The sequence below is a fragment of the Macaca fascicularis genome, chromosome Y, assembly GCF_037993035.2.
Source record: "Macaca fascicularis isolate 582-1 chromosome Y, T2T-MFA8v1.1".
NCBI lineage: Eukaryota > Metazoa > Chordata > Mammalia > Primates > Cercopithecidae > Macaca > Macaca fascicularis.
The window spans coordinates 4728164-4741905 of NC_132903.1; the positions used below are offsets into that span (position 1 = coordinate 4728164).

Consider the following 13742-nt stretch of genomic DNA (forward strand, 5'->3'; position numbering starts at 1 on the left):
ATAACACGTACTCATAATCACTTTTATATCATCAACCAGTTTTTATGAAGATAGAAAAAAATCCCTTTATTAAGGAAATGTAACATTCAACAGGTATACATAACCAGCAGTGCCAGAATTCAGATTTAGAACCATGTTTACTAAAAGCTGACCCTAGAAAACAATTATCTTTTGCTGCTCTCATATAATCCCAGTCAATATTTGAGAAGACCTTAATTTTTCTAGACAAAATCTGTTTGCATACTCAGTGGTCAAGAACCTTTTCTGTCAAAGGCCAGATAATAAATATTTTTGGCTTTACGGACAACCTAGTCTCTTTTGCAAACTCTGTCAATGTATTGAAAATGCAATCATAAAGATAGCAACTAACTAAATAAGCATGGTTATGTTCCAATAGAACTTTATTTTCAAAAACAGGTTGGTAGGCAGTGTTTAGAGTAAGAGCACTCATTTGTTATGTGCCCTGAAATATAAACATATTTTTTCTGAAATATTAAACCTATGAGAGTAAAGTCTATGCTCCCTAAGGGAATCTGGCTTGATTTAACAAATACATCTATTTTCTAAAAGACACATTAGTTCAGACTCTTGATTTATTTATAAGTTACTCAATGGGGACTCACATAAATACTAGGTGTGGGTGGATTCAACTTGTCCTTTGGCAAGGGTGGGTATGGTGAAGTTGGTGGTCTTGGAGGTGGACATTTATCTAACAAAATGCAGCTATTAGACAAGCCATTTTTACCTAGATTCCTTTAAAAAAAAAAAGCAGAAGAAATATATCAGTTATATATTTATTTTAAAAATAGAAAAAAAAGAAAATCTGAAATAAAAGGCATAAGGCATTCACAAAAATACAAATAGTGTAAGATATTCAGATCCATTAAATAAGAAATTGAGAACTATTAAATTTCAGCAGGTCTTATAAAAGCTAAACAAAGTATTCTACACACAAGAGTATATAAAGTGTTGACAAAATTCCTCATTCATTTTCCAATTTGCTTTCTCATACGAAACATTAATATAAACTCAAATGTTCTCTCCAACATGTGCCACTGTTAAATGTTCTCCATAAAATGGTAAAATAGTTGATCAAGAAGTGATTTACATATCCTTAATATCATAGTATATCTCCTTTCTGACATCACATCTTAGTAATTATTTCTAGAATACCATTGTGAAAACTTTCAAATTCAGAAAGCTCATTAGTTTCACCCTCAAGACTTACTTTCTGTGGAATTAGCTAATACTCAATAAGACTCCATTTACCAAACTTTCACATCTTATAATTTTAAGTGACGTGTGTAGTTGCTCTGTGTTGTCACATTTTGCATATTTAACAGTATTTGAATTTTTCTTTAATGAAAGGTACAATATTTGTTAAATTATTGATATAAATTCTTAAAATATGGTAAAATTATTTCCATAATCCAATTCTTCTTTTAGTATGCAAATACAAGAAGTGATTTCCTAAACCCTTAATATTTTAACAAATTCAGAAAACTAGTAAGCCTTTCAAATTATTCAAGCTGTCTCACCTAATTATTAAAATTAAGAAATAATCACTGAATTAAAATATCAAAGGAAGGAACTCTCAAAAATGTTAATATTTCAGACAAAAATCTGAAAATTCTGTTTTGGAAAGTAAAAAATACATCAGTAACTGCATTTGTTTCAGAAGAAATTATGTTTTTATTTCAATATATAGAATAATAAAAGCTGAAGCAAAAGCTTGTTTTGCTTTATTTCCCTACACAGAAAAAAACTTTCAAGTCATGCCTCTGTGGTTGGACTAATACAAATGAAGCCTTGAAATGCAACATATACACTTTTAAGATGTTATAGTAAATAGCTACTAGGGTGTATAACCTTTTTTTTTTTTTTAATACGGAGTCTGGCTCTGTCCCCCAGGCTGGAGTGCAGTGGTGCAATCTCAGCTCACTGCAAGCTACGCCTCCTGGGTTCACACCATTCTTCTGCCTCAGCTTCCTGAGTAGCTGGGACTACAAGTGCCCGCCACCACGCCTGGCTAATTTTTTGTGTTTTTAGTAAAGACGGGGTTTCACTGTGTTAGCCAGGATGGTCTTCATCTCTTGACCTTGTGATCCGCCTGCCTCGGCCTCCCAAAGTGCTGGGATTACAGGCGTGAGCCACCGCACCAGGCTGTATAACCTTTTTAAACAATTAAAAAGGTCTTCATGCATTTTTAAGTTATGAATTTGGTTAGAAATTTGACTTACCTATTTTTTAAATCAAAAATGTGCAAATATCTATTAAACGTTTACATTTAACTACCTATTACATTCTAAAGTAGTATCTAGATTTCAGTTTCTCTCCACAAAGCAAAGTAACCCATAGGTTTAGTTACAGATGATACACATTAAGCTTTTAAACTTAAATACAGAATTGAACCTAATTTATAAACTCCTCATAACTTTTGTTTTAAATAAATAGAATATACTTGGTGAAGAGACAATTCAAGTATTCTCACTATACCAGTACTTAATTGTACTAAATTTGGTGAAGTATTTAACTGTACTAGAAATTTCTTTATGTTAATTTATTTTACTATCAAAAATTAGTTAAACGATCACCTCTATAAAAAAAGAGACTAGGCAGGGTGCTGTGGCTCATGCCTGTGATCATAGCACTTTTGGAGGCAGAGGTGGGTGGATGATCTGAGGTTGGGAGTTTGGGACCAGCCTGACCACCATGTAGAAACCCCGTCTCTACTAAAAATACAAAATTAGCTCTACATGGTGGCAGGAGCCTGTAATCCCAGCTACATGGGAGGCTGAGGCGGTAAAATAGCTTGAACCTGGGAGGCAGACGTTGTAGTGAGCTGAGATAGTGCTATTGCACTCCAGCCTGGTTGACAAGAGCAAAACTCCATCTGAAAAACAAAATAAAACAAACAACAACAACAACAACAAAACAATTAGACTAAGAAATTGGGATTGACTGTAGAATTCGGTCTTTGTAATTTCTACGGTCTATAAAAGAAAAAAAAGTGGATACATAGGAAGCTAAAGCATTGGAAAACGTAGATACTGGCATCTGAAGAAAGAATAAGACGAGGCATGAGCAAAGGAGCCATGACTCAATCACTTGAATGCTGAAATCACAATTTAAATTGTGAAAGAAGCACAATGCTTTCCTGATTAAAAATAATGGACCAGGAATATACAAATAAGAAGACTATCAGAATAAATGGTACAATAAATCATATGTAACAATTCCTTGATATATTTCTATCAATTATTAGAGTTAAATCACAAGCTTTAGGAAGCTTCTTAAAGGAAATAATATAGGTGTTTAAAAAAAGTAAATAGTATATCTTTTACTTAACAGCTATACAATCTGACCCTAATGCAAAGAGATAGGTCTTTTTACATAGCTACATTTATGGAATAATTCTACAGACAACAGAAATAGACTAACTTCTGAATGTATGTATGAAGAATCCAAAATTCTTCAAAAGAAATTATGAAACTTAAGTTCATAATGGGAATAAAACAAAGTTGAAGAAAAAGCAGGTGTTGGAAAGACTGAAGAGTTTATCTTACTCTGAAAGCTTCCTGTTAACCCTTAGTTACATATTGAAGACATTCATCATTATATAATAATAAAAATGGCTTTTTTGAAAATAACCTAATTAAGTTTACTTTCAAGTTCACCCATATAAATTAAGGATACAATGAGATTCTCTCTAAACACCTCATAATAATTTATCTTTCCTTATAAGCCTCCTTAATCAGGGAAATTAACTCTTTTACTCCCATATTACTTAATTTATTTGAATCTCAGTTTTCTCCCCAGAACAGATGCCACTATCACCTGACTGAAATGGCGCCCAAATAGAAACTATCATTTCTCATTCTGGCTCTTTCTCTACAACTCAGAATAATTTCATTCCCAACTTTAGAATCCATCCTTGTATTCTCTTTCTTTCTGCGACTGTTGTCCTTTGCTTTCTTAATTTCTCTCCTATTTTCTTTTTGGTATGTTATCTTCAATAGCACATTGGAAGCTACATTTATTGGAATAGTCTTGCAGCCACAGATACTTACAATATTTTAAAGATACACTATTTATAGCTTTAAAAAATAAAACGATTCATTTCTGGTAAGGTAAAGTCCTTTTACCATGTCTAACCCAAAAATAACTCTTTAAGAATGCATTTTATTACAAAGTGATTATTTATGTACACCTCAAAATGATATAGATTAAAATCTATAGTCCGTTAATATAAAATATATAATTTAATTATTTTGCAAAAATAAAAACATTATCACTACTACATTACTGCTCCCCAAGGTTGTTGTAACCATAAATTATAAAAAAGCAAAAATTTTTGGTTTCATCTTAGAAGCTGATCAGTTAACATACATTTAATGGCTGACACACAATGGTTTCTAATAAAATAACCGAAATGCCTGAGAGTCTAACAACGTTCACATACAGTCATAGAGAAGAAATATGTAACATCTTAACATCTCACAGTACCAGGAAAAGAGTTATATCATCATTTGGCAAAAACTGTTTTCAAATTTGAAGTTTAAAAACTTTTTAATAAAATGACCAAAGTAGATTAAAAATAATGTTTAGATTGTCTAGTTATAGGGTATTTCTTTTCTGTTAATTTGCATCTAATTTCAGAAAGCTCTTTTATGAATCTAATAAAACAAATGTACTATTGTTAAAATTTCCAAGTTTAGGTACTAAAAATATAGAAGGCATACAGTATGTGTTTTTTGGCATCCGAAGTGACTTTCACTTACATTTTATACTCTTCTATACAGAACATTTATAAGACGTAAGATAACTTACTAAGATTTAATTTTATTGTGTTTAAAGTCTATGTCGGGTTTGTTTTTGAGGTAGCACAAATGCTGTAAAACTGACCGTGACAATGACTGTACACATCTGGTAATCTGCTAAAACCAAATGAACTATATACACTAAATGACCAAACCATATGGTATGTGAATTATATCTCAATAAAGCTGTTTTTTAAAAAGGTAGACGAGGCTCTTTGGGGGCATCAATCTGTTGCCTTAATAACAAAGAAAGTGTTCTTGATTCTTTTTTGTGGGAATGGAATGAAAACCAATTTTTAAACAAACATGTGAACCCCCATTGCTTAAAAGAGTAGCATTTAAACCCCTGAATAGACCAATAGCAGACTCTGAAATTGAGGCACTAATTAATAGCTTACAAACCAAAAAAAGTACAGGACCAGATGGATTTACAGCCAAAACTACCAGAGGTACAAGGAGGAGCTGGTACCATTCCTTCTGATACTATTCCAATCAATAGAAAAAGAGGGAATCCTCCCTAACTCATTTTACGAGGCCAACCAACATCATCCTGATACCAAAGCCTGAGAGAGATACAACAAGAAAAAGAGAATTTTAGACCAATATCCCTGATGAAGATCGGTGCAAAAATACTCAGTGAAATACTGGCAAACCGAATCCAGCAGCACATCAAAAAGCTTATCCACCATGATCAAGTGGGCTTCATCCCCAGGATGCAAGGGTGGTTCAACATACACAAATCAATAAATGTAATCCAACATATAAACAGAACCAAAGACAAAAACCACATGATTATCTCAATAGATGCAGAAAAGGCCTTTGACAAAATTCAACAGCCCTTCATGCTAAAAACTCAATAAATTCGGTATTGATGGAAAGTATCTCAAAATAATAAGAGCTATTTATGACAAACCCACAGCCAATATCATACTGAATGGGCAAAACCTGGAAGGATTCCCTTTGAAAACTGGCACAAGACAGGGATGCCCTCTCTCACCACTCCTATTCAACATTCTGTTGGAAGTTCTGGCTAGGGCAATCAGGCAAGAGAAAGAAATCAAGGGTATTCAGTTAGGAAAAGAAGAAGTCAAATTGTCCCTGTTTGCAGATGACATGATTGTATATTTAGAAAACCCCACTGTCTCAGCCCAAAATTTCCTTAAGCTAATAAGCAACTTCAGGAAAGTCTCAGGATACAAAATTAATGTGCAAAAATCACAAGCATTCTTATACACCAGTAATGGACAAACAGCCAAATCATGAATGAACTCCCATTCACAATAGCTTCAAAGAGAATAAAATACCTAGGAATCCAACTTACAAGGGATGTAAAGGACCTCTTCAAGGAGAACTACAAACCACTGCTCAGTGAAATAAAACAGGACACAAACAAATGGAAGAACATACCATGCTCATGGATAGGAAGAATCAATGTCGTGAAAATGGCCATACTGCCCAAGGTAATTTATGGATTCAATGCCATCCCCATCAAGCTACCAATGAGTTTCTTCACAGAATTGGAAAAAACTGCTTTAAAGTTCATATGGAACCAAAAAAGACCCTGCATTGCCAAGACAATCCTAAGCCAAAAAAACAAAGCTGGGGGCATCATGCTACCTGACTTCAAACTATACTGTGAGGCTACAGTAAACAAAACAGCATGGTAATGGTACGAAAACAAAGATATAGACCAATGGAACAGAACAGAGCTCTCAGAAATAATACCACACATCTACAGCCATCTGATCTTTGACAAACCTGACAAAAACAAGAAATGGAGGAAAGATTCCCTATTTAATAAATGGTGCTGGGAAAATTAGCTAGCCATAAGTAGAAAGCTGAAACTGGATCCTTTCCTTACTCCTTACACGGAAATTAATTCAAGATGGATTAGATATTTAAATGTTAGATCTAAAACCATAAAAACCCTGGAAGAAAACCTAGGTAATATCATTCAGGACATAGGCAAGGGCAGGGACTTCATGTCTAAAACACCAAAAGCAATGGCAACAAAAGGCAAAATTGACAAATGGGATCTAATTAAACTAAAGAGCTTCTGCACAGCAAAAGAAACTACCATCAGAGTGAACAGGCAACCTACAGAATGGGAGAAAATTTTTGCAATCTACTCATCTGACAAAGGGCTAATATCCAGAACCTACAAATAACTCAAACAAATTTACAAGAAAAAAAACAACCCCATCAAAAAGTGGGCAAAGGATATGAACAGACACTTCTCAAAAGAAGACATGCATACAGCCAACAGACACATGAAAAAATGCTCATCATCACTCGCCATCAGAGAAAGCAAATCAAAACCACAATGAGATACCATCTCACACCAGTTAGAATGGCAATCACTAACAAATCAGGAAACAACAGGTGCTGGAGAGGATGTGGAGAAATAGGAACACTTTTACACTGTTGGTGGGACTGTAAACTAGTTCAACCATTGTGGAAAACAGTGTGGCGATTCCTCAAGGATCTAGAACTAGAAATACCATTTGACCCGGCCATCCCATTACTGGGAATATACCCAAAGGATTATAAGTCATGCTGCTATAAAGACACATGCACATGTATGTTTATTGTGGTACTATTCACAATAGCAAAGACTTGGAATCAACCCAAATGTCAATCAGAGACAGACTGGATTAAGAAAATGTGGCACATAGACACCATGGAATACTATGCAGCCATAAAAAAGGATGAGTCCACAGCTGGAAACCATCATTCTCAGCAAACTATCACAAGAACAGAAAACGAAATACCACATGTTTTTACTCACAGGTGGGAACTGAACAATGAGATCACTTGGACACAGGAAGGGGAACATCACACACCAGGTCCTATTGTGGGGAGGTGGGGGGGAGGGAGAGCATTAGGAGATATACCTTATGTAAATGACGAGTTAATGGGTGCAGCACACCAACATGTCTCATGTATACATATGTAAGAAACCTGCACGTTGTGCATGTGTACCTTAGAACTTAAAGTGTAAGAGAGAAAAAAAAAGAGTAGCACAATATAGCAAGTCTTATCAAACTGGCTGATAAGTTAGAGCTGTAGAATGTTAAGAGTAGTAATAGGCCTTACTGATTATTAAGGCTAGTCTTTGCTTATATTTGAGAAAACATTTTGTCAGACTCTAGAAGTTATATAGTTTCCAGGAGAGACAGGAAATGCAGCAAAACTGCAGTATATCATATACCAGGGCCTCTCAGGGGTTGGGGGCACAGGGAGGGAGAGCATCAGGACAAATACCTAATCCAGGAGGGACTTAAAACCTAGAAGATGGGTTGATAGTTGAGGCAAACCACCATGGCACATGTATACCTATGTAACAAACCTGCAGTTCTGCACATGTATACCAGAACTTAAAGGAAAATAAAGAAGAAAAAATCCACAATTTTCAACATAATAAATTTCCTTTTGACACTATTGTTTTATGTGAGTGACTCTATAATCTTTTGAGCATGTTACATTTATTAATATATCACATAAACATTTTAGTTGTCTGATCTGGCCAGAAGCTGACCATTTTCATTTTGTGATGAATTTTCCCACACTAACCTGAATGCTTTCAGAACTTCTGTTGAACTGGGGCATATAGACACTGACATTGATGGTATGATCTGAGAAGTAGATCTGTGGCTAACTAAAGGCAGGTCTACTTTTGTAGAGCTCTGTGAGTTCTCCAGCCCCTCTCCATTGATTGTGTGTATTCCACTGTGAGGACTGTTAAGGCTGGTAACACTGTTTATGCTTGCCTGCTCAGTGGATTTAGGGGAAGGTGTTGCTGTGGAAATGGCTGAAGAGGGTGAAGAGGCAACAGAATGATCAGTCTTTGTATGAACAGCTGGGTAGATGTTATTGACTTTGTCACAGGTTCCAGTACCCACATTGTCATTGGCTTTTCCAACCAACAAGGCAGAGAGCTGAGGATTGTCTGCAATTAATAAATTTGGTGAATCTCCATGGTTAGGACTGGAAACAGCATCTGCTATCAACTGATGAACATGGTTAGAAAGTCCCTTGACATCAGCGCAGCCATTAGATGTATCTCCAGTATGCCTGCTTGTTTCAGGCACCAAGGATTGATGTTTTGAAGGCTTGCTCTCTTTGGTAAAAATAATGCCTTGTTGTCCACCTGAGGTAGCAATATGAGAGGAGAAGTGACTGTCAGCATTCTTCTGTGGTACCGAATTACTAGGCAGAGTGAGATGTTCATTGGGCTTCTTAATACCAGTGCTAGTTGCCTGCTGATACTGGGCAGACTCAGTGGAAAACAGAGGTTGTTCTTCATTAGGTCCTGACACACATGAACTCTGACTTTTATGAAGCCCCTAAAAAAAAAATAAAAATTGAAATTTAATATCATGGAAGCTTGAATGCATATACAGAAAACTCTTGAGGATTAAAATGTTAAACGCAAAGCCACCATAAAGAAACTAAATTTTGTGGAATGTAATTTAAGCCAAATCTCAAAATCATTTAAAAGTTCCCATAATCAACAGATTAAAGTGGTTAGTATTTTTAGAGAAAATGATCTAACCTGCCTGCTTAATTTGATTTACTAATATGTGAATAATTTTTTTCCTATTAGGCTTTTTAAAGTTTAAATTGTTCAGTTCTGACATACATTTTTAGCTGAATAAAAGTTTATCTCAAAATTTAGATGTGGAAAAACATGTACGCTTATTATACTTAATACATGAAGTATATTTCAGGGAATACCATTTACAATAAGCCATAGACTATGCAAAAAAAGTCTCAATAAAACTAAAAGTCCTGAAATAATAGAAAGTGTGTTTTCTGAAAAAAGAATTACATCAAATATCGAAAACATAAAATCCTATAAATACCCAAATGTGTGAAAACTAAAGAACAGAAATCTAAATTTCCTACAGGCCAAGTTAAGAAATGACAAAATAAATTAGATAATTCTTTGAACTTGATAAAAATAAAAGCATACCATGTCAAAATTTAGTTTAATGCAATACTCAGAAGGTTTTATACTTTCAAACACTCAGGTTGTCAAAGAATAAAGGTCTAAGATCAAAAAGATAAAATACCAATTTAAGATGTTGTGGAAAGAGTATCAAACCGAAAATAAATACAAGGGAATAAATAACACAGGAAGGAAAAAAAATTACTGAAATAGAAAACAAAAAACCAATGGAAAAAATTTGTTAAAAAATATATACAACTGGTCTTTGAAAGGATCAACACTTAAAAAAATCTTTACTTAAATATATCATAACAGTAAATATAAACTTAGCAAAGTACAAAGAAAAGAGATTATACTGTTAGAGATCTTACAAACAACATTTTAGGAAGAAATTTTACTAATCTTACAAAAATCTTTTCAGGATATACAGCAGGACAGAACTTTACTAAGTCATTTCAGAGAGCCAATAATACTCTAATATCAGTGAAAGCCAGTAAAATGTATCACTGAGAAAAACATGTCCTTTGAATATAGACAACAGGATCCTTAAAAACATATTAGCATGTCAAACCCAGCAATATATAAGAATTATGCACCAAGACAAATGAGGAGTTATCTTAGAAAGTAAGTAGGTTTACATGTGAAATCAAGCAATATAATACCATACTATTAGAATAGAGACAAATAACAAAAAAGGTAGAGTTACATTTACCTATTTTTAAAACTTACTATAAAGTTACAGTGACCAAGGCTGTGTAAATTGGTGTAAGAAAAACTATATACAGGAGTAGGAGAAAAGAATCTACAAATGTATCCACATATAGATTGCAAATTAATTGTTGACACAGTTGCCAAGATGGGAAGAAGAGTTTTATACAAATGATGCTGGAATAATAAAATATCCTTATGCAAAATGGATATTCTCACACAACGTACAAAAATTAAATGACTCAATTAAATGTATGAGACACAGTCATAAAAATTATATTATAAAATGTAACATGATACCAAATAGATTGTAGCGGGTAAGCTCTAGAAAGTCAGTTAATTATGTTAATCCCTCTTTTTTTTTTTTTGAGATAGAGTTTTGCTTTGCTGCTCAGTCTGGAGTGCAGTAGTGTGATCTTGGCTCACTGCAACTTCTACCTGCCAGGTTCAAGTGACTCTTGTGCCTCAGCCTTCCAAGCAGCTGGGACTACAGGCACATGCCACCTTGCCTGGGTAATATATATATATTTTTTTAGTAGAAACAGGGTTTCATGGCTGGGGGTGGTAGCTCACGCCTGTAATCCCAGCCACTCTGGGTGGCTGAGGCAGGCAGATCACCTGAGGTCAGGAGTTTGAGACCAGCCTGGCCAACATGGCAAAAACCTGTCTCTAACAAAAATACAAAAATTAGCCGGGCAAGGTGGTATGTGCCTGTAGTCCCAGCTACTTGGGAGGCTGAGGCTGGAGAATCGCTTGAACCTGGGAGGCACGGGTTGCAGTAAGCCAAGATTGCACCACTCCACTCCAGCCTCGGTCATGCAGCAAGACTCTGTTTCAAAAAAGAAAAAAAAAAAAAAAAAAAAAAAAAAAAGAATTGGGTTTCATATTGGCCAGGCTTGTCTCAAATTCCTCTCAAGCTGGTCAGAAAGGAAAACTGTTTCAGGGATGGGGGAGATGTGTGAAATTGTGGGAAAGAGACAGTCTTGGGACAGACCAACTTGGGGTGTGACGTGGGGAGGCACAGATCTCTTAGTGTGGACTGTGTGCTCTGAGGCGAGTGTGGGAAGAACCAGACCTAGGACACTGTATACGGTCTATAGGACCAGCTCCACAGCTGCAGCTAGCTGTGAGAGGAATTAAGGCACACTCCTGGCTAAGCAGTCTCCGAACCTCCCATAATAGGACCCGGTCTGGTGGATCCAACAATGAAAGCGTGCTATAAGGGGGGAAATGGGAGGAAAAACGTCAAAGCCCACTCCACTGGAGTGCATGCTGAAAAACTTTAAAAAGGTTTTAATGGTGATTATGGGGTTAAGCTAACTCCACAGAAACAGAGTACATTTTGTGAGACAGACTGGCCATCTTTCAATGTAGGGTAGCTAACCAAAGGGACAAGAGACAGGGAAATAATTGGCTGAGTGTTCTAGGTAGTTACTCAGGCTGGAGAACAGGCTGGGCACCCAGATTGGTTTTCCATATATTAACTCCTAGCTAAGTTTAATTCAAATCCACACTAAGTGACTGCAGGCCTGCTTTGAGACCTATTTTAAGACTCTAATGGCCCGGACAAAACCAGGAACCATAGAAAGAGACTGCAAGGCATCAGAAAAAGAAAAGGAGTCACAGGAAAAGCGGAAAAAACCTGTCCTACTAAGAGAATAACCTAGACTGTAACTGAAAAATTGCTGGATGCTCAGTTTTTGAGAGTTAGAAGCTTCAGGGAGGCCAACTCTTAGGGAACTTCCACATTTTTATAAGTTTTACCTCCAGAAGCCCTAATAGGATCTTACAATAAAGATTAGAAAACACACCTCTACCTCTTCTAACAGGAAAAGGGGCAAAGTAAACATTCTGAAATGTTTCCTGAGCATCCGTTCTTAAAAAGGCATGACTCTGGGAAATTATTGTACTATTTGGCCAGAGTCTAACACATCCAGGGTTTTATTATAACTAAATGACATGACAGACAGAAAACACTCAATGCCAAGCCTCTATAGCCTTCCTGCTTGTCTACTGGGGAATAAAATGCTGACCAGCGCTTGTGAATGAATCAGCCAAAAGGTAAAGGCTCATTAAAAGACAGGCAACTAATACAGAATACTTCTTTCCCACACACTTTATCACCTCATCAATAGAACACCTCCAAAATAACAGGGGAATACAACTGAAAGAACTGCATGATTCAGATCTTACATAAGCAGTAATGTCTAGGAAAAATATGATAACAGAGAAAACAAACCAAAAACACCACATCAAATAGTAGCCTCTTACATTTGCAATCCTGGTAAACAGTAAATACAAGCTAATAGTCTGATTAACATAAACCTCAAACTGAAAGCCTGTATACAGGTTTAGTACCTGAGATACTTTTAGCCAGTATACAGGTTTAATGTAGAAAAATACCAAAAAGTGTAACAAAAATGAGATGGACATACTAAAATGGGAAAAAGAAAAAAAAAGAAGAAATATTTGAGCCATAATGCCTGAGCATATTAAAAATTAAGATTGAAACTGTTAGGGACAAACTGCCCCAAAAAGCTTCTTGATCCTGCCCACCCCTCCCCACTGGGCAACTCCTCTTCATGCTGCCCCATGCCTCTTTAGATTTCTAAGTCTTTATCTAGGCGCCATGGTAAAGCCAACCAGCTGACTTTACTTACAAGGCCTGGCTGTGGAAGAATAAACCCCGATTACAAACTATCTAAACCCCACAGAGTGAGCTTGCGGGAAGCATAAGCAAACTTTACCTCCACCCTCAGGTACCATAAATGTTACAAGGTGATACATGGCAGAATCAACCAGCAGCAAACAAGCCCACAATGTGGCCATACCAAAGAACTCCCTCAAACTCCGTCCCCAATATCAACCCCTCATTCTGTAACCTGGCTGCTGCTGCCTCATTTGTCTGTGGTAAAGCGGTTGGCAGGTTTACCAAAAGCTTGCCTGAACTTGGGTCTTCCTCTCTCTCTTTTGTTGTTTCTCTCAGCTGACCTTACACAAACCAAACCACAGACCCAGAAAACTTATGAGAATATCCAACAATATAAATAACAAAAAATACTACAATACTCATCTATAAGTAAACTATAAAAAAGCAAAGGCAATGAAAAAAATCGTGAGAAAAATCAAGGAAAAAAAAAACCTACCCCAGCTTACCTATGGAGGAGCCAAGTTAAGAACTAAATCTGACTTCTCTTGCGAACATATGCACTAAAGGAGTGAGTATTTGTGCCCACTTTTACCGCCCAATTCCTATGTTGAAA

The 13742-nt window shown here is 35.9% G+C and overlaps 1 protein-coding gene across 37 annotated transcripts in view; it reads right to left on the minus strand.

Moving 5' to 3' along the window:
- The window catches only part of LOC141406934 (histone demethylase UTY), a 212305-nt gene that overhangs the window by 63945 nt on the left and 134618 nt on the right, over positions 1-13742 (minus strand). For all 37 annotated transcript variants that reach the window (XM_074030498.1, XM_074030508.1, XM_074030502.1 and 34 more), the window contains 2 exons: positions 8394-9166; positions 624-753 (listed from right to left, as the gene is read on the minus strand). In XM_074030498.1, the coding sequence (XP_073886599.1) occupies positions 624-753; positions 8394-9166 (903 nt within the window). The remainder of the gene's footprint in view (positions 1-623; positions 754-8393; positions 9167-13742) is intronic.